The 22,393-nt window shown below is 42.8% G+C and overlaps 1 protein-coding gene across 2 annotated transcripts in view; it reads right to left on the bottom strand.

Moving 5' to 3' along the window:
* The window catches only part of LOC115012096 (mitochondrial import inner membrane translocase subunit TIM16-like), a 103,807-nt gene that overhangs the window by 55,154 nt on the left and 26,260 nt on the right, over positions 1-22,393 (bottom strand). For both annotated transcript variants that reach the window (XM_029437554.1, XM_029437556.1), the window contains exons 8-9: positions 19,602-19,685; positions 18,861-18,943 (exon numbers count right to left, since the gene is read on the bottom strand). In XM_029437554.1, coding sequence (XP_029293414.1) covers positions 18,861-18,943; positions 19,602-19,685 — 167 coding nt within the window. The remainder of the gene's footprint in view (positions 1-18,860; positions 18,944-19,601; positions 19,686-22,393) is intronic.

Below are 22,393 nucleotides of genomic sequence, written 5' to 3'. Positions count from 1 at the left end.
AGCTTAATGCTAACATCAGCATGCTAACATGCTCAGAATGACAATTTTGACATGTTGATTTTAAGCAGGTATAATGTTTCTACCATGAACACCATCTTAATTTAGCTAGGCCCCTTAAATTATATTATGTGATTAATAATTAATATGAACGCTTTCTATAGAAGTATTCAATTCTCTTTGCTACTTTCAACAGTGCACCACCACCCCAAATAAAACATTTTACAATACAGTTTAATGTGTGCATTCAATGGACGAGAGGTCTTGGAATTCTTCCTTACCAGCAGTGAGCTGGAGGCAGAAAGGAAATAAAGATCATGATTGAAAACACTCAGGTTAGGGTTGTAAGTGGATTCAACCCTTGTGAATGACTCACTGGTACAAGCCTAATGAGCGAGCATTGTTTGCAAACCCACACAATAAACAGGCTGACCACCCATGTGTTTTATAGGTAGAATGCTGGTAGGGGATTGGTGCAACATGCACGCACACGCCTACACCTACAAACAAACACAGGCCCGAAGCTGGGAGCTGTTGTGCAAGGTCCCATGCTAACAACACAAACGCATAAAACAGCACCACTCCTGTCATGGAGGCCTATTATATAAATGTGTTTAGAGAGAGCAAACTTCCTAGTGAAATTACAGGAAAAACAATGCACCCGCTGGAGGTCGACAAGCTTGAACTTCTATATCCTTCTCCCACGGTTTTGACCTCCAAGTGTCGTGAATTTTTGAATAATATATTAAACATATAAGTCGTAAAGAAGTTTAGCCTGTTTTAACCTCGCATTTTCCAAATTAAAACATTTGCTAGCATATGTGTGTATACAAAAAGCTAATCACGTAAAAGGACAGAAATAATACGTAGACGATGTCAGACTGGAATAATAGCTAAAAGGCTGCATGCATGTTTCTGTCCCTCTCTCTGGACAGGCATCTTCTAATGTTCATGTATGTGAATAAGAAAAGTAAAGGGAGAACAGAGTGTGTGTGTGTGTGTGTGTGTGTGTGTGTGTGTGTGTGTCTGTTTCTCTCCTTTCCTTCCATAAAACAGTCACCCTTTTCTTCTCCTGTCTTTAAAAAGAAACCTGGTCCCTGGATGGGGTCCAACTTTGACGCTCACACACTCTCAATGGCCCCTTTTGTAATTTTTTTTACAGTCATCTACCCAAATACAAATCCACACAGAATTATTTCTGAGTAAATATTTTTTCACCCCCCCCCCCCTCTTTCTGCTTCTCTCTCACTCTATTTTTTGTATCAAATTTGTTTCCATATTCAGGGTTGCAAGAAGGCAACCACGAACAATGTGTTAAAGCCACGAATAATGTGGCTGCAAGCAGCGTTTGCATTTCCTCTGCGCTTCTCAATCTTTTATTCAAATAACTTTTTCTGTCTCTGCCTCTCTGTTTTCCATCTTCCAAATAGCCCTACGGCCCACACAGCACAGCTGACCTCCCAGTAACCTCAAACCGTCTCTCCAACCTCAGCCAAGAGTCAGCAGTCGAGGGCATGAAATGAACTCTACACAAATCACAAGATTAAGCATTGAACTCATCATAAACTACAAAAAGATGGCAAACAAACGTCATCTTCCATAATACAACAAAACTAAGCAAGCAGAAGAAGATTCTAACTGCTTTATCAAATCTACAACACAGTTTTAAAATCAAGCTTTTATTCTTGAGCTGCATTCAATTTGTGATGTTGCTACGTGCTAATCAACAAGCGCCAAGAATTTTATAAAAGGGAATTGAAGCAACAGAGAGTAAAAAAGTAGAGAAGGAAAAGAAGAGCTGAGTAGAGAAAACACACCACCACTTTGTTTTTGGAATCTGGTTCTCTGGCTCCAGTTTTTGGCCCCTCCTCTTGTTTCCCTACAGTACTTGCTCCAACTCTCCTGCCCCACATCCTACCTTCCCCCCCAAAACCAATACATCTTTCAGAAGTAATAATAACAGATGAAGGGTGGTGTGCCACCGCTTTCTCTCTTGCCCTACAGCTGGCAGTCTGTGCCAGCAGATGGCCCAGAAACTGCTCTGGCAAAAAGCAGTGAGAGGAAAGATGACAAGCGAGAGAGAAAGAAAGAAAAACAGGAAAAGAAAGCAAAAAGGAAGAATTTCACTTTAGTTAGTTCTTGGCAACATACATTAGCAGGCACACATGTAATTCATTTCACGTGCTGTTTGGTAGCTTATTAAATATAAAAACAAATGACAATGTCATTTTCCCAGTGCAGATATTTTCTCCCATTCTAGGCTTGTCATTTGTCATTTATGTCTTTTTCAGTAATTTGTTCTCCCCACAGTAGAATATAGACTGACCCTCATTATCATTTTGTACTGGAAATGGACAATGCAAGCTGGCAGGTAAGTCATATATAATAGGGGTAAATCAGGGTTATACATTTGTGTAAATATCTATGTTTTCCATGCTAGGCCGGCCTGTGCCCTAAGCAAAATACAGTAGGCAACTGCTTGGTGCCACGTCCACTCCGTATGCGTATTTGGTTGCGTTTCTGAGAATGATAATCATTTGGAATATTTAAAATCCCCAAACGCGTTGCAGCTGAGGGATTTAAAATCAGAAGTTAACCTCACATATATAGAACATTTTGTTAATAACAAACTGTAAGACAAAAACAGATATAGGACAGTGCAGTGTTAGCTTCTCTAATGTAATATTACTTTTGTTTGTGTCTTAATACCAACTGATATCTTTATCCAGTTATACTGAACCTGCTGTAAATTATATTCAATATTTTCACCTTATGGGCCTTATCATCCCACTTTTTAAAATGATTATTTTTTTGTGGCGCTTAATGTATCTACAGGTCTTTGGTACACAAGTCATCTGAGTCAATGTTAATTAAGATGTAGAGGGAGGACCAAAATGAGGAAACCAGAAATGGGCCACATGCAGTGAAAAGCGTGTCCGTCTTTGAAAATGTACTGACGAGAAGGAGGTCTCTCGTCTCTGACCAGAGAGCCGTGTATGTGTGGTGTGTGTGTGTGTGTGTGTGTGTGTGTGTGTGTGTGTGTGTATCCAGTAGGTAGAAGTGGAATTATAGAGCACTTAAACAGAATAGCCTGTCACCGCTGGAAAGCAACCCAAGTGTGTTTCTCATTTCAAAGGAATGGAGGGAAATTATTCAGAAAAACATTTGCACATGTGTAGTACAGTATTAACGAAGATGAGAGGAGACAGTAGTTGACTGAGAGATGGTCGTTTAGGGTTAAAAGGGTGCAGGAGGGGGTAAAATACTAACACATATTGGTTAAAAACTATTCCATAATCAAACAATAGTCTGTCAAATCCAAATAAGCTCCCTAAGACTGGCAGATGAAGCTAGTAGCTCAAGCGTATAGCTATAATTTAGCACATATAAGAGTAGCTTATAGCTCTCTCCAAATGTACTGGCAGGAGGGCAGTTTCTTGGCCTGTCCTTTTTCTGATTTGAAACAAGCTATCACAATTCATTGACAAGAACTAAACTTCTAAATTAACCTCTCCATAGTGCAAAAATTCCCATGTCTCTCTGGGATGAGTGCAGAGAGGTCAGGATGTCAGCGAGCCCTGAGAAAGATTGCTTGCCTCTCCTGGACTTCGTATGAGAACAGCTGTTCATGGAGGTGGTAGTTAGAAACACCAGAGCCAAGCGAGGGGCAGAGTTTTAAAACTCAGTGGTGAATTCCAGTGATTGTCACCAACAGTTACAGTTGCTACACATCTGTCAAGCCTCAGGCTTAATACAATGCTTTCTCATTTCCGAGGGGCCCAACACCTCAACACATCCAACCAAAACTGCCTCCAAAGCAAAGAGGAGCACAAGACAAGTGTGACAGTAAACGTCATCATTTCTGCGTTGCCTAAAATCATCCTGTGGTTAACATTTTTTTTAAAATATATATTTCAATACATCTTTTATCACATACACAGACAAGAACTGCAGTACAACATGTAACTTGATCGAGGAGGCAATGTCTGATGAACTGCGAGTGTGCATATTTGAGAAACAAGGGATGAACCATCATTAAACTCCTGTGACTGGACACAGCATTAAAATGAGCATAAAGTCACAGTAAGTCTCGTTAGTCACTGCAAGGAGCTGCACATGCATCCATGTAAAGGTGGGGGCATTAGCAGGAGAGGATCATCTTCACACAGCCTGCTCAGCAGAGTCCCCGGTACTTAGTAAAACAATATTACTCAGCGCATTATTTCATCTCACCAGATCAGCAGAGCTTCTGCTGATCCAGCAGAAGACACATACGATATGCACACACAAAGACTTGCACACACAAAGACTTGCACTAACAAGGTTAAACAGGGAGATCTATGGTTGTTTGTGATATGCTGTAAAAGAAAAAAGAACAAGTAATACAGTGCTAAGTTCAGGTCAGGCAAGTAGATGCAGAGTCTGGCGTGCTATTAAAGCATTATTTTCTGTATATTAATATAACTGCAGCTGCTCCCTGATGGTCAGACAAATATTGAGGGTAAAAAAATCCAAAATGCAATAAAAACTATAGTTGCAATTACAGCTTTTAAATCATGATGTAACTATTTTTAATAAAAGCCATACGAGGCATCTGCAGCATGTACTGAAACTGATCGTGAATCGGGAGTTATTAGACGTAAACAGAGCCAAAATTACAAACCAAATCCCCTACCTCAGCAACTATATTAAAGACAGAAAAGAATATGTCATGCGCTTATAGACTTCAACATAGTGGCGGGTTTGACTTGGAAACAATCGCCTACAATTTCCTCTCTATCCCTCCATTGTCCTTTTTTATATCTCCATTTCTCATTTTCCCAGACTTACAGCAACATTTAAACGTCAAAAAGCAGAAGTGTAACGTCCGTGATTTAAGAGTAGCACACTGACTGGGAGCAAGCGAGCCGAGGACTCTGGGCCAAGCATTCAGGTCTCTGATACATCCCCTTATGACAACAGCAGACATTCATCAAACACTGCTGTGTACACATCCTGCGCTAACTTTCAAACTCTACTTGCATCATGGCCATGCTGTATATACACATCTGCAGATTCCACGTTGTTTGTGGCTGGAGCTCCTGTGTAATCTCAAACTTAGCGGAGCTATGTCGTAACGTGGGTGGGCATACTACGGGTATGGGCAAGTGAAAAGAAACATTCCACTCATATTATTAGCTCTACCACCCACCAATGCAAACAGGCATAACTCTCATTTTGAAAATAAAGTAACAACACCTTTAGAGAAGCAAAGTGATAAAAAGCTTGGCACTTAGATGAGGAATACTGTAAACTATACTTTTAAAATTATTTCTACACCATTGGAGCACTGTGTATATGTGTGTGTGTGTGTGTGTGTGTGTGTGTGTGTGTGTGTGTGTGTGTGTGTGTGTGTGTGTGTGAGTGTGTGTGTGGAAGGTGGCGACAGGCACGGATTATGTGCTGGTAATCCTTTTCATCACAGTAGGTGCTCATGGTGTCTCTGTGGTAAACAGCATGATTTACATACGTCTCTTACAGGATGGGAACCCCTCCCCACACGTCAGGAGTAGTAGGTTTGTTTAAGATATCATGCATTGTTTTCATGGCCAATAGTTGGAATAATATCACTTGTAAAACTAAAATATATCAACAAAACATTGAAAGGATGATGTAGGGGAGTAACCAGTTAATAGAGGTGTTAAACTATTGCCTTAAACTATGTGTGTGTGCACGTGTGTGAATATGTGAGTCCTAATGTGTTCTGGCACAAAGGTTGACTTCAGTAATCCACATCAGTCACACTAAATCCATTTCCCCCAAACACACATCCCCATCCAGCCCAAACATAAGTGTTCACTGGCAGATCATAATGGACGTCTCAAACATCCTGCTGCCACAGGGCTGAGGCCACCTGACCTCTGACCCCAGCATGTGAACTCCAACTCTGCAAGAATGGACTATCAACTTCTGGCCAACAAACACCTGTTTGTTTCTAACGGCTAATAACACACAGAGGGAGGGGTGTGTTTTGGAGTGAGTCATTACGCTCAAACACGCAAAATGTTGATCTGCTAATCCTGACCGTAAAGAGGGTCTGGACAGTCACAAGTGTCTGGGTGCTGATTAGTAGTGAGCCGGTGAATGAGTAGCAGACCAGGATAAGGCTGATTTTTACAGACTGTTGTCTGGTAATTAGAGTGCTGGTTTACACATCCTGAGCAGTCGGGGCTAAACAGGGACAAAGACGCACGGACGCCCCACTACAGATCTGAAGTCCTAAAAAAAAAGTACTAACAGCATCTTTATAAGTACATTTGACAGGTGAGTTTGTGCAAACTCTCCATTAACAAGGTAGATCCTGTTGATGGAAATTACAGAAAGCTGAAAGCTCAAAAATATTTTCAAAGTAAGAATATAGAAAATTGCAGATAATTTGCAAGAAACTCATTTTAAATTGTATTCTTTTCACAACATGCACAATGAGAACAAGTATGGGACATCATTGTGTAACTCTTTGTGGCTCCTTCTCATTATGTCAAATAAACTAAGCTATTTATGCAGGTTTTCTTTTTCTTTGTGTGTCTTCCCCACAACTCCGCTCGGGATTATAATGCTTTTCAACCGACTCTGAAATCTCACAGAAAAGGTTGTGTAACCGTTTGCAGCTGCATTGCCGACACATAATAACACATCTTTTACATAAAAAGTAAGTGGACTAAAGAACAGTCACTGCAAAGGATTAGCTATCTGACGCAAGATTTACATGCTGGACTGATCAAGTCAATGTTATGTTTTGTAAAATGACAGGCAGTAATTTGAAGTATACACAATTTGTATTTCATGAGCTAAAACATGCAAAACCACCAGTACGGTCCTTTAAGTATGGCCTAAGCTTTTCATTGCCTCAGTATGTGGACTCGCAGCCACAGCCGACCTCTGTTCGGTCCAGTTGCAGTGATTGATGCCAACTGCCACTTGCGGCCCACAAGTGTCCGGGGCTTGGCCAGGGTCGGAGAGGGCATTTCTTGGAGAGAGAGAGAGAGAGGGTTGTGTGCCAGGCCGGGTGGTGCTATGGTCACAACAGCACAGTGAGAAACTAGCCACCGCACAAGACAAACATAAACAGGAACACCCGCTGGGCAGGCTGACGCCGTGTGCCTGTGTGGGTGCCTGCCAGTCCGGGCTGTGGGCAAGGAAGCGGAGCACCCGAGACGATGGGTTACCCCCAGTGGAAAGTCTGCATCAGCTGCACGGAGCCCACTGTGGCTAACAGAAGGTACCGATTCACCAGACCCCCCCACTAATGCCGCCATCACTTCCCAAGCGACCACAAGCTAAATGTATCCTCCATGCACAGCAGAAAATAGCATAACTGTGGGGAGGGAGGGGAGGGAGGGGAGTGAGGGGAGGCCGATATAAAGACATAAAAGTAGAAGGTTGAGAGGGGGATACATGGACAAAAAAGGACTGGAGTTATTATGGTGAGAACAAAAAGGTAAACAACTTCATAAAACAAAAGGAATAAATATTGAAAGCAAGATAAAGAGGAATACATGAAGACACTGAAGGGGAGTCTGAAAGATGGATGGAGCACTTTGAAAAATTGTACAAATAACTGCAGACAGATGAAGAGAAGGTGGTGGTGGTGGTGGAGGGGGAGGGGGGTCTCCAGTTCAACCACCACATATTTTCCCTCGAAAGGGATATAATTTACACAAACCCACTAAAAAGGTCAGGAGCAGAGCACGCGGTGCCAACTCCATCCCAGCAGCAAACACATTTTTTATTCCCCTTTCTGTCCGTCTTTCCTTCATTCTGTACCCGTCTTTGTCGGTCTGTCTCACTTTCTGCCTCCCTAAGCATCCATTCCATCTATTTTTAATGGGACTTACTCCATTCACTGAGGATTTTCGGTTGGGAGATGTTCGTGTGTGTTATTCAAAGACCGTGTGTCTTTTAGCAATCTTGGTTTTTGCAGCGTGCGGTTGGCAGGAAGTGGTGTTCCACTCCAGTTTCAACGTCTCACATCCCCCATCTCCATTACGGTCAAAACACAGAGAGAAGGAAGGGAAGAAAAAATTGTATAACAGCAAAGGTGGAATGGGCATGGCATTGCATATAAGCCAGCGAAAGGAAGGACTTAAGACAAGAAAGGCTTTGTGACTAGGGAATGTGAGCAGTGCAGGTAAAAGTGGAGCAAAGAGGAAGAGAGTAAAAGGCCAGATCATCAGGTGTTCTTGATCACATGCAAAATTGCTCAGATACGACTTGCACAAAAGCACAACCTTTCCCATCAGGCAGCATTTGACACATTGTTTTTTCCTACTAATCTGGATGTTGCCATATCTTATGAGAAAGACAATGACAGTCGTCAAACGTTCAAAGCTTTTCTCTGAGAAAAAGGGAAAGCTGGGAGTGAAAAATAAAAACCTGGAGACCAACACTATCCCAGGACGAAGACAAACACTCTTCAAGAACATATTGTGGAGACATGACCTCGTCTACTAACAACACTGAGCAGACAAAAGAGCAGACAAAAAAAAACTGGTGTTGAAGTTTAGAAGTCACAAATGACTGCATTTTCTGTATGTGTTTATGCATGTGTGTTAGTTTGCACAGTAGTTAGCTCGTAGCTGACCGTGCACAGACAGTGCGCAGCCTGCCAGCTCACAGCTGTGAGTCCCCACAGCTTCACAGTAGCAGTGGACCGTGGAAGCACCATGATGGCCAGGATGTGTGGAGAAAAGTTAAGAATAATACAGGCCACCTCATCAGGACACGTGTGTATGAATTTCTATCGTCATTCGTCCATCAAGCCCGTGTTTTTTTTTCAGTCCAGTGCTAATGAAAGGTTTGCTCCCAGACAGGTCAGAGTGAAAGACCCAGCAGCTCCCCAGCTTTGTCCCTTTGGCCTCTAAGGAACAAGTGGTCCCTTAAATATTTTTCCTGCAACTGGGCCTCTCTCTCTTTCTATGGGCTGGTCTTTTGGTCAAACATGTTTGTCTAAGGTGCTTTGTGAAGGACTTGCTCTTTCACTCTCACTCTAAGACCCAATCCATACAGATGGCTTCTAAAGAAACCAACTGGGAAGGAAAAACAGCAGGACACAGTAAACATGTAGGTACAAAACTGAGCAGGCACATCAGCGTTACAATGTCTTTCAGTGGCAAAACACTTTCTTCTTCATGGTTTGGAAGGAAAATAGCAACTGAAGGAAGAAAGCTAATAGATAGCTATATTTTCCAATAGAAGATAAGACATTGTGATCAATCCCTACACAAAGGTTGAAGTGACCTATTTAAAGTGAACTGAACTATGAGCAACTGAATCAAATATGAAAAGAAAGAAAAGAATTGAAATTGGAATTCACACTGTTTGTTTTTAAGTGTACTATCTTGTTAAAGTATCGCCTATGCTGCGCCTGGACGCATGGCAAAACAAAAAAAGACACGGATGATTAAGCCTGTGTCACTCCACCTGTCAAGTCTCGCTGAGTGAAGATGAATAGTGTTTGATGATGGTCTACGTGTGCTGAAAAAGGTGAAGAAATGGCCAATCCGTCCAGGCATGTATGTTTGTATTACAGCGTGGCATGTATTATGAGAATGCGTGTGTCTGTGTGTGTGTGTGAGAGAGACTGGCCTACCCAGCTTGCTGGTAGGAATGCAGAGCCCCTCCAGCTCATGGTTGGGCAGCTGTGTGAGAGACACCTGTGCCCTACATGCCCTCAACACACACATACAAAGTGCGTTGGAAGAGTGCCATGTTGGAGTTAATGGCCAAATCTCTCCCTGTGTCCCCTACACACATTACAATGGATAATGGACGAGGACAGGAACCACTTTAAGGTGACTTTTGCAATGGGAGCTATGGGTGAGAAAATCCACAGAATGTATGGGAGACAGCAAACCACTTCACAATCATCCATGTAGGTCTGTTTGCCAGCGCCAGTGATTGAAGCAATGTCAGAAAAAGCATTTTCTGTCACCACAATTTAACATCTACTAAATTGAGTCTTGTAGTGTACTAAGGATTCATAAAGTTAAAAAGGTTTCTCTAAATCAACGTTAACAATCATGATGAAGTCTGCTCTGCTCTGAAGTATTAGACAAAAGACGGCAAAGGCACAATAGAGGGATTACACTCCCAACTCCTACAAAACTCGACCTCCCACTTGTCCTCGACTCTTCAGTCCCCTGCCACTGCAGCCTTCCACAAAGCTTTCATACAATAGCTGACTGACTAATTGACTTTGCTGAAATAATGTTAGCTGGCTTCAAACAGAGGAAATTCAGTTGATGTCAGAGCAGGAAAGTCCACCGTGGTTTCTTCAACAGCACACAGACTAAAGACCAACTGGGGTTCTCCCCCCACCCCCTGAATGTCCTCAATCTTTTCTTCCCTTCCCGCACTCTAACTTGCTTTGCACAATGGGGAAATTATTTTCTGGCCACCATCCCCTCCTCAACTCTCCCACCAATTACATTTTGATGAAATTTTTCAATCTGCTTAGGCGAAGTGCACTTGCAGACGAACACACAACCTTTGGCAGAAAAGCAGTGAGGCCGTGCAGGTGCAGAGCAGCTTTTGTTGTCATAACATTTCCATAGAGACGAGAGAAATCGGACAGGCAGTGATGGTGTTCAGTCCTTTCTCTGCTATTTTCCTCTTTGTTGTCCACACACTGTTCAGCAACGTGTGTGCACATAAACACATCTAGTACATGCGAGTACAATTCACCAACCTGCGTGTCTCAACCTCTGGTGCATCAACACAATTGAAACACAGTGAGGCATTAGAGCATCCAGTCATATGATCAGTTAACAAAAACACTCATGTACACACACACAGACAATTGCATGCCTCAGCACTTTTCCCATTAAACTAAGCGTGGCATATTACTCCTGACTCACTAACACAGACAAGTTTCCACAGTGTGGGCGGACAAATAGGGCCCACATGGGAAGCAACATCAGCCAGGATCACACATGTGGCCCACCTGCCTCCGACCAATCAGAGAGCGTCTTTGATAAAGACTTTCCCTATTTTTTCTCGAGTTTCCTTTTCAGACAGCAGGTCTGCCAATTATGGGCCCAGGATTACTGGCTTCTATCATGGAAACGTCATCATAAAAGAGACTACAATGAGCAGACAATCCACCTAGCCTGCTCTCTCTATTAAAATGATAGGAAAAGTCTGCTCACTCAAGTTCGCTTTAAAAAAAGAAGGAAAGCTGGGCTGGATTTGCTATTACCAGATATGGATGAGTGCTGAGCTGATGTTATACAGACCATTTACATATGTGAAAAGCCATTGGCTGAGATATTATGTGATCAGCTTTGGCATCAGTCTTGGCAGTATCACTTGTTCTTTGTTTGGCTGAATTTGAAATGAAATGGTGACTATGGTGTTCAAGTGCCAAGAACCAAAGATAATGGGATAATTGGCTGCTCAAATGTTTCGTGAACAGGTGAATTTCACTTCATCATTGAGTCATGCACAATAAGGTTAAGGTTAGAATAAAGACAACTCTAGAATAAGTATTTCAGAGGTATTACATTTGCATTGGAGTCTACAGTTTGTTGTTAATATAAGGAACAAAGAAGCCAGCAAGTGGCTGAAAAATAACAATTAAGTGTCAAAATCCACAGTTTAGTACATTTTGGATAACAATAGAAGAATTGGAACGATGAAAAGACCCGTAACAACTGTCTAACCAATCAACACTCTCTAGGACATAGGTGTAGATGTTTCAAAAACTATACTCAAGAGAGCATCACCTCAGAGGGGTTTCCACATTATGCAAATCCCTAGTTAATTCTCAAGGATAGAAAGCGCAGGTTACAGTTTGCACAAGTACAGGAAGAAATCTACAGAGTTCTGGAGCAAAGTGTTATGGACAGATATCAGTTCCAGAGTGGTGGGAATATTATAGCACGGAGGGAAAAAAACACCATCTCAAGATCTAACAAACATCACTTCATCTGTCAAACATTGGGGAGGTGGCATTTTACCTTGGTCACTTCAGACAGCAGTCGCAAGATGAATGCAGAAACATCTACCCTGCTCAGCAAATGTTAGTGAATGCATCAAAACTCATTGGACAATTCATAATCATGCAGCAGGACAATGATTCTAAAGCCAAAAAAAGTGGTTTTTTGAGCCAATTTTATTTTTTGTTTGGACCACTTAATTGAGGGATTAACTATAAAAAGGGCCACAATAGCCACAATGTGTCTGAAGTGGATGTAAAGGACTTCAAATTATAACTGACAGTCAGCACTTTATTCATAGTAGAGTACAGAGCCAACACAACATAAAATGTGTCAAATACAAATGGATTGCATTGCAGGCTTCAACCACTTTTGATCAAATGGACTTCCATGTTGTTAGAACTACCACAAAGTTTCATCTCGGTTTCATCTCAGAATGTGAACTTTAGGAGGGCCTATTTATCTCCGTACATATGAATTATGTGAGCACGAGCAACTCCTGCTTGTCTGCGTGCATTAATAACGCGGTCGTTCTATCACTCCCTCTGTACCTTTATTATTCTTTCTAAGGCTGCGAGGTGAGCAGGGACATGCTGCCAATCTACAGCAGTCCCAGAGGCAGCAGTGGAGGCCCGGCTGCAGGGCGGGGGTGGGCGGGGTGCAGGGCAGAGGAAACCATCTACTAATGGGAACCACACTTCTCTCCATCGCTCAAAGTGCTCTTTCTACCACAGCAGAAAGAGGTGGCAGGCATCCAAGAGGTGACTGGCGTCCAGAAGCGAGGCATGATTTAAAAACGGGAGCTATGCCTCGCCACGGTTCCTGATTCTCGTGAAAGGGACAATCATGAGTCTTATAAAGCACATGCATGTGTTGAAAGAGAGTCTGTGAGGAAGAAGGGTGGGGGGGGGGGGGAGGTATATAAGAACGTACACAATAGAAAGACAGAGGAATGGCAGTAAAGGAAATTAAAAGGCAAAAGTTGAAACGGTAGAGATACAAAGTGCAATTATATAACAACATTGTGGATTTTCATGCAAGATATACCAAGTTTAGAGGATCTCCTTGAATCTGCCATTGCATTGATACCTGCCAGCCTTCTTCGGACAGTCGGTTACTAGATATCTACCCCACAAAGCAGGGAGACAAATGCTGAAATGGACGTCCTGGAGTAGTTTGAAGGCTTTTGGTAGGGCAATGATCCCAAATGTTATTGCCAAAGAATTTTTAATAAAAGGGTGGAAAAAAAGACATTTTTCCAGATGTTGGAAAAAAGCATATATCTGCAGCTGCAAGTGCAACTTCACTGCTGTTTTTGTAAAGGATGGAAAGAGAAGTCTGACACGACCTCAAACTCCAAAATTGAGACAGAGCGAGGATCTAGAGAGCCATCCAGTTTTAAGTCATTTGTGCAATTACCTTAACAGCATTAGGACGTGCTCAACTGCCACGTAACGCAGAGCAGCTTCCCTCTACAAATCATCTCCAGTTTAGTCTGCATGAAATTATAATCCAAACCATAAAATAAAAATAAAAGGTGAATGGAAGAAGAGAAGGGGGAGGTAGGAAGGAAGGAGGTAGCTGAAGAATTTTTTTCTATTTTTCTTTCTGTGGCGAGTTCACACAAAAGGGTCCTTCTGATCCCTGGAGTGCTGAGCACATACCTGCGGGATGAAATCAAAACCCTCTGTGAATTATATTAAATATCCCCTGCCAAACACTCCACATACTTCCATGTGTTTTTACCAGTTCTGAGAGGCTCCATTAGGCTTTAACCCATTTAATTAGAATCCCAGACACCAGTACCTTCAGAAACTCAGCTCACTTCTTTCATTTTGTGTGGAGGACAGAGAGAAAGAAGAGTAAGGAACAGAGGAGTGGGGGGACAAATGGTAAAAGACAGAAGGTCTAATAGGTGCCCAGATAAGGATAAAAAAGGACGCACTGAAGGATAGCAGCTGGATTGCTCTTTTAGTTGATCACAGGGCATGAAAGGGGAACAGTTGACTTAATCAATGAGGTGTTATGGAGTAAAAGAAGGTTGCCAAATGAGCTTCCATAAAAAGCCCATCAATGTTCATAGAGACGATATCTAAAAAGAATTAGAAAAAATAAAGAGCTCCCTCCTCCTCCTTTTTCATCCTCTTTTCCAGGTCAAACTCCCCCTCCACTGAATCACAAACTGAAACCCAAAATGACTAACAGATTCCAGACACCATGTTTCAACTGTCAGAACGCAGAGTTCAGGTTCTTTGACAGAGTGTGTGCGGTCACATCTTTACCCTTCCCCCAAGGCCATCCTGGAGAGGCAACTTGTCGACTTGACCCTGAAGATCACCTGAAATATTTAGTTTTGCTTTTCCCTCCACCTTGAACATGACTTTCCGAGCTGCACCCAAACAACAAAGCTCTGTTCACTCTTACAAAGTGAACTCGGAGAAAGGAGCGAGGTCAAACGATTGTTCAAACATTCTGTGGCATTTTTCTTTTTGGTCTGGTTTGGTTAGTGAGGCTGCAGCTGCACCTAATCCCCACAGGAAAGCCTTCATCTGGGACTGATTTTAAAACGCCTGGGCCGGGGTAGGAGAAAGGGGGGGACTGTTCTGTAAAAGGTTGGTTCCCTTCTGGGGCACAGGCCTCTTCTCAATCCATCTGATTAAAGGGAGGTTGGCTCAATTACACCAAATGACTGGGCCCTGCTCCCAAGCACGACCCTGGTAGGAAAACACGCAGGAATAGATTGTGGAGAGTCAATAGGGTGTCCGTACGTGCATCACACCTGGGGCACTCCCTTGTATCCACCGCAGAACTTCTCTCTCGGCTAACAGCACAGTCTGTCAGCAGTTCTTGCCACAGAGGGCGAGTTCTTTGTGTAACCCGTGACTGGGTTGGGAAAACATTGGGGTCGGCTCTCCAGGGACAGGCTTATGTCCTCTCCAATTGGCAAGATGGATAACGGCTCACAGCGATCTGTTATAATCAGCCTCATGCGAGAAAAAAGACAGAGCAGCCATGATGAGGAGTAATGTGTGTGTGTGTGTGTGTGTGTGTGTGTGTGTGTGTGTGTGTGTGTGTGTATGCCCACACGTGTCCACTTGTATGTGTTCATGTGCTTGAGGGGAGAAAACATTGGTAGTGACTGAGGACAATTACAGGGGTGAAGGCCAGAACTTTCAAGATTCAAGAAGTTTTGTCATGCTGAATTCTACCCTACTGACCCTTGGAGAGAGCTTTATGACACGATTACCAGCTACTTTACAGGCACGCATCATCAAGACTTTGCTGTGTTAATGCTGAGTGTGGTGAATCTAAAGCGGAGGAGTATGGATAATGATCATGACGTCTCAAGCATTTACACGGCAGGCTGGTTGCAATCGTGCCCGGTTGTAAAGTTCACTGATTGCAGCTGGCTTAGAGGCCCAATTAAACTCATTATTATAATTTGGGTTTATAGAGGGAAGAGTATGAGGGAGGGAGCGGTACACAGAGATCCATGCTGTTCTCCAAGGTCCAGATCTGTATGGAAAACAGGCATGGAGTAATAGCTACCTCTGCACAGTTAAAGACACCCCTCTCAGGCTCGTCACCCTCCATCCCTCAATTTTTCAGTCTCTATTTCAACCCCAACCAAAAAATAAACATTTTCCCTCCATTATTCTCCATCCAAATTATATTCCACCCACAACCCCATTTTACTGGCTCATGCTCCCGGGCCTCTTTGTGTTGTGACACTCCAAAAAAAACAGTCCTACTGAATGTCGTGGACGAGCACAGCTAACCTGATAAAAGCCAGCCCAGTGGTCCGATTACACACCATGTTTACCACGGCCCTTTTAATTAAAAACAGGCAAGAAAAAAAAAAGAACAAATCCATCGTTATATGCACCTCAGGACTAAAATGACAGGGAGGAAATGCCCCACTCTGGATGTTTGACTTTGAGCTTCCTTAGCTGGCACGGTTCAATCTATCAAGTGCAGAGAAAAATGGAAACAAGGTCTCCTTTTGATTATTGCATATTGTCTATGTCATAACTGCTTCGTTATACATGAGTGACATGCACTGAGGCAATGCTGAACTAAAACAAAATTGGCCACAGAAAAACCACCATGATGATAAAGCAGAAACAAACAATTAAAACCCTGAAGGCCAAAGGGAACTTGAGGATAGCTCAATGCTGAAGCTGAAAGACAGAAATGTACAGTGCCTGGGAAACTACACTGCCGAGTGAGATACTGAATGAAAAGTAGCAAGGAAGGAGGCCCAGACACAAGCCCCAGTTGTTATATAAAACATTGATAAAAAAAGATACAGTAATGCTGAGTAAACTGCCAGCAATAACAAACATTTTGACCTTGCCTATTACCTAGAAACAGGCCGGCTATATCGGTTATCAGCGTTTGCTGATTGCACACTACGTCTAGGAGCTATTGAGCTTCATAAAGTGTTTGGCCGGCGCTTAGATGGACATGACGAAATAAGAAGCAGCGATTATATTTTCTCCCCAATTTAACTCCTGAAGCCTTGTTTGTTCTTGAACAGTGTTCTGGACGTTTCCCTCTGTTGAGATTAGCAGACAAGAATGGAGCCTCGGCCTGTAACAGCCACTTTGGTCAAAAGCCCAGACGGGACCTGGTCAATGCTACATTTAAACAGAGAGAGAAGCTAGGAGGAGGCGGACGAAGGATAATGAAAGTGATGTGGGGAGAGGGATGGGATGGTGTATGCAACTGTTCATAAACACAGACATTTTTGACAAAAGACAAAACTGAAAAATATACTTATTGCAGATTAAAACCAGCTTGATGAAAATGGAATAAAATCTTGACAAGTATATTCTACCTGAGAATAAAATAGATGCAGTAAAATTATGTCTTTTGAGGAAATTTTAACATATATCTTTCAGGCTCAAGAGAGAGAATTAAGAGGGCAAAGAAGTGTTAGCAGAGAGAAAGGTTGAAGGAAATATTGTGGCAAAGAAGATGAAATGTGAAGGAACGGAAAATGCCATAACGGCAGTGAAGGGCAAAGTCTCATCTGTACCTGTTTTATACGAGCGCTGGTCTACAGGCATCTGGAGGGGATGTGGCCTTGGGAGTGATCACTCTCTGATCATCATCCCGGCACATGATAGCCTGATGGAAGTGATTTAACACAGGATACACTGCAGATGGGTCGGCACACACCCCAGCAATTATGTTCAATGAAATAATCCCACGTATTATCTAGTATCAAAATACAGGAAACCATGGGGCTTTTCTCAAATTCAAAGCTAATTAAATGTATCTGATAAATCCAATATGGTGGGCTCTCCTACTGATTCAAGAAAGTGTGGGAAGACACTAACTAGACTAAACTAAACTGTGGCTGAGTAAGAAGGCATCCGGACTGCCTAACAGCTTGACACCAGATTAGCGGGACACTTTGCTAGAAATCCTCACATTGCTGGTACATTCTCTACAAGTTGCGCCATCAATCACAACCACAAAACGGCGGCAACACAAGCTGAGTAAACTTCGACATTCCTCTGCCTACGAGCAGTGACACCAGAGAGACAGACCTTCTAATAAAATTAACAAATTAACACCATCTTCTGTGGTTTTACCAGACACCCAGTTCCTGATGTGCAGTGTTTTTTAGGGGATTTTTCCAGCCTTTGCACTAGTATTAATGTTGCAGAAAAAACGGATTTGGTTCGTTAATAGGAAGCAAAAACAATGTGCCATCAGATATCCTCAATTTCCATGAAAAGTATGCTGGCACCAAACAATGCGATGGATTCCAAAGAGGCACTCAGACAGGCAACTATCTGTCTCATTTAAATGAAGGAGGAAGTGGAGGAAATGGAGATGAGTGGCGAGCACAAGGGCAGTGGGAGGAGGGACAGTGGAAGTTGTTATTTAGGACCCCGCTGTGTCAACTCCTAAACGTTTATCACACACACACACGCACGCACACACAAACAGATTCCAAAAGGGAAGGAAAAAGCAATCACATTCCTCAGACGCCGCTTCCCTGCGGTAGTCTTGGGCAAACAAACAACAAAAGAAAGTTCATACCATTTACATAAATGTACCTTGTACTGTACGAATACACACTTTCATGAATCCTTGGTGCAACCAAACCTGTGCCAAAGAACATACGTACGTTGAGTCTGTGCTGCCATAGCCTTACCACAGAGAGCTCTGTGCAGCTACCGCTCTGCCTATTTACAGTAATAATAATACCTTTATTTAATCCACAGTGTGCTGAATCGCCTGGCAGAGTCCAGTCTGCACTAGTTTGAAATGACTTGGCCCCACAAACCTGTTTATAATAGCACTAAAATGCATGAGTTGGATCTGACAAAGGAACCTTTACTCCCACCCTCTCTCTTCCCTTTATTCCTGCATCCTTCCATTCCTCTCCTCTCTGGAGCCCGGCCACGCTCCCCGCTCTCCTCTGGCCCTCCGCAGCCGTGTTTGGAAAAATAAACGGAGCCATTTGGAGAAGGTCAGGAGGAGAAATGACAAGCGGTGAGCTGAAGGGAGAAGTGTTGATGTGCGTACTGCTGTTGCCTGACCCTTCGCATGGATTATGGACAGAGGGCCGCAGAGAGTGGATAGAAGTCTCTGTGTGTGGATCCAAACCCAGGAAATGGCAAGAATGTGAGGGACAGTGTGAGAGCTCTGGGAGGTCTGCACGGGGCCCTCCACACATCGTTCCATATATGTAAATCACCAATATTAACACATAAACTGTGTCACACGCACACAGTCACACTTTGTACTGCAACACATGACCTCTCCATCTCACTGACAGACAATAAAGTACAACGCGATCAGAGTCGTGACTTTGTCAGTTACGGGGGGGGGGGGGGGCAGTAGGTTGCACACTGATGCAGTACTCACCCGCTGGAAGTGCTGAGCGACGCCGAGCTGACCGATGAGCTCAGCTTCCTGCTGTCCCAAAGCCTCACCTCCCGAGTACGCATCTACTCTCACACACACACACACACACACACACACACACACACACACACACACACACACACACACACACACACACCAATATGAGAAGTGAAGTTATAAAAAATCATACCAACAGATGAGGTGATACAAACTTAATGAGACTCTTCTTCATCATGATGTGTGCAGTAATGCATGATGGTCATTTATACAATCATCTCAGACGCAAAGGCAAGGCTTTGCACTGCATGGATTTTGCACACAGTATGTGTATGATATTAGACATATTTAATTCAATTGTTAACAATTTTTCATGCTAGTATATAGTGAAAAGGCAGAAAGAAAATATTGTGAGCTTTTAGCAAATAGGGAGTAAGCTAGTACAGCTTAATAGCTTAAACTTAAACTTTTGTATTCCTAAAACGTTTACGTCAATGTTCCCGCGTGCTTCACATATAATCTTTACCAAGTTGCTGTTGACGGAAGTTCTCAGGGCTTTGTTTTTTTTGTGCATTTGCAACAATTACTTTGATCAGTCAGTGTATGCAAACAATATTTTATTGAAAAAAGGAATTTGTTTGCTATTGTACTGTTATTTTATGTTCACTTTTAACAATACATATTATCTTGCAAATGCAAAGATGTACAAGTGCATTTAAGGAGCTGCACCTAAGAGTTTCTCACCATATCAAAGCCGGTGGTGAGTAAAAAGTCCTCTTTGGCCCACAGGATGCGTGAATCCTTGTTGTTCTGAAGGCTCTTGGCACTCTGCGGGACAAACAAAGCAACATTTGAAACGACATATTAAGACAAATGAAATACATCTTACTTGACTTCTTGACGCTAGCTTCTGGAAGTCAATGTCTCTATGATGAACCCTAACTTTAAAGATAACGAGGGGGGTGATGAGTGAATGATTTGCAGGGAAGAGAAAAACACAAAGAAAGGAAGGAAGACCGTCAGGACTATTCCCAGGAGCCTCTGACAGATCCCCGTGGTTGGACAGGACAGGACTTGTCCCATGAAAGGAGCGCTTGTTATTGTTGGTGTAGCAGACAAGGTGACTTCTGCCCCCGAGTGCAGCTTAAATTACCAAACTGTAACTCCGCATCTGTGTGCGTGTGTGTTCATGTTACTGAGACTTTGTTACGCTGTTTCCATGGGGAATATGTGTCAAAGCAGCACTGCCATGCTGGGTTTGATAGGTGGTCTTCCAATACAACAAAAACATGTCGTCAGAGGTACAGCTACAAACAACGGCAGGTGTTGAAATGAGAGATTGTATGTGTTTGTAAAGACATCATGTGGAAGAGGAGGGAGGGAAAGAGGGAAGTGGAAGGGGGCTTGGAAGTTAATGTGCAGGATTTTGTACACATTGTACTCAACACTGTGCTGCTATTCAACCAAACCATAGATGTACTGTAATTATGAGGGTGAATACAAAAGATGAGACAAGATGCACAAGGCTGGCAGGTCATTTAATGACTTACATGTGGTTTCTAAGTAACCAGGGCTGTAAAAAGCCCTTAAAATCAGGCTATTTAGAGCCTGTCAAGTCCTTACGTCTTGTAATGTCTCGCAGGCAGTCACTGAGCCCCTTGGTATCTGCTTACTAATACTAGAGTTACACTGAGCTTTTCCATAAGGCACAGAGGTCAGCGATGGAGTTTCCACAGAACAGGAGCCTTTAGCCCCTCAGCTCCACTGTGTCGCCCCAAATTATTGTTGTCATTTTTATGGCCGCACTAACCCCGAGGAGCGTGGCTGGACGTCTGTGTATGGCAAGAGGACAGAGGCATATTTTCCGAGGCTTAACACTCACAACCTCTCTACAGAGTGTGCCGCCTCATTCTCGTGTCACTTTTAAATGGCCTCAGGTGACAAATTGTAAAAACAAATGGGGAGAACTTGAGCTGCCATGTCGCAGCCCTGAACACGAGGTAGGCTACAGGGTAACACGGCTGTGCAATGTACAACCTCCGTTAACGTACAGCTATGTTCGAGTCCATAGGGCACTTGCCAAATCAACAACCGAAGCGAACGGCTGGACAAATAGGGATGAACGGAAATATTAAATCCAGCTTGAGCACATAGAGGAACGCACTCATGTTGGCCCTATTAATTCTAACTAAAAAAAACACTTTATTTTCTCTCCTTACAGACATCATTCTCGCCGCACGCCAAGTGCTTTGACAATTGATACCATAAAGGGAGAAACAGGGGTTCTGGTTATATTTCTTTAAAACGGTCTAAGTCAAACATTTCAGCTCTACCCAAATCCTCTCCAGGGTGCTTCTTACTCTACATGTAGACAATTAATGACACACATAAGTTATCTTGCTTTGGGTGCAGCAGGAGTTCTAGAGACAAGGGCGTTCATTGTTTTACTACTTTTAAAGAGAGGGATATTTAAAAGTTTACTCCCTTCCCCATGGGAGTATTTTAATTGTGTCTTATCTTAATATGTAGAAATGAGGCACTGATTTTAGGATGAATCATTCCCACGATCAGGAGCCACTCGGGGCAGTGACGAAGCACACGCAGCATCTCAAAAATGATGTCCTCCCCTGGTTGCCTGGAAACCTCACAGTGAAAACATCACCCCAGCTGATGTTTGACAAGTAGAAGATACAACATGTGTCATTCTTACGTTACTGTTTCCATACAGATTGAAAAAACAAGATACAATGTGTTAATAAGTGACCCTTAGAGGTGTTAGTAGCCAGATTTTTTTTATATATTTAAACTGGATACATACAGATGAAATGGATACAAATCCTCTCCTCTAAATTTTGAGTTTGAAGGGTTGGAAACAAGATTTATTTCCCCAAAAAGTTTGAGTTTTCCACTAAATGTAATGCCAAGACTCCTGTGCTGGAACCGTCCCTGTCAGTGAAGCAGAACAAACTATAAATCATAAGCAGACAGTTGAATGTGTGCTTATGGGCCACACTGGTGGTTCAAACCAAATGTATTGTTCTCAGCTCTGAAGGAACTTGACTTTGTTACACATGTTGAGAACACCTGCCGACGTCAAATCACAGTTTTAAAAAGGAAATTCTCAGATGTGCACTTGTGAACCTCTCTCAGGGGGGATCTGTCTTAGTCCATACCAGCGGTTTATCTGACACCAATTGTATACAATACAGATGTTTTCTTGCTCCCTGTGTGCTCCCAAATAGCTTTATCCACTAAGAGGGATTAGAAAACACTCAACTAACATGGCTCTCAAACACGTTTATGAAGTTACGCTACCAGAGCACTGACGGAGATGATAATAAGTCCTGGATTGAATAAACACTTAAATCATGACTCAAGATCATTTTTCAGCCCGCAGTCAGGCGGTATGCCTTGTACAGGTAACTGAACTCACATGCCTTGATCAGTCCCAGCAAGTGAGTCAGTTGAAAAATTGCTCATATGTATGAGAGAGGTCCAGAGTAAACCAAGACCTCCAAAAAAAAGCGATAGATCAG

The sequence above is a fragment of the Cottoperca gobio genome, chromosome 8, assembly GCF_900634415.1.
Source record: "Cottoperca gobio chromosome 8, fCotGob3.1, whole genome shotgun sequence".
NCBI classification, from domain to species: Eukaryota; Metazoa; Chordata; class Actinopteri; order Perciformes; family Bovichtidae; genus Cottoperca; species Cottoperca gobio.
This window is presented reverse-complemented; position numbering and strand designations above follow the sequence as displayed.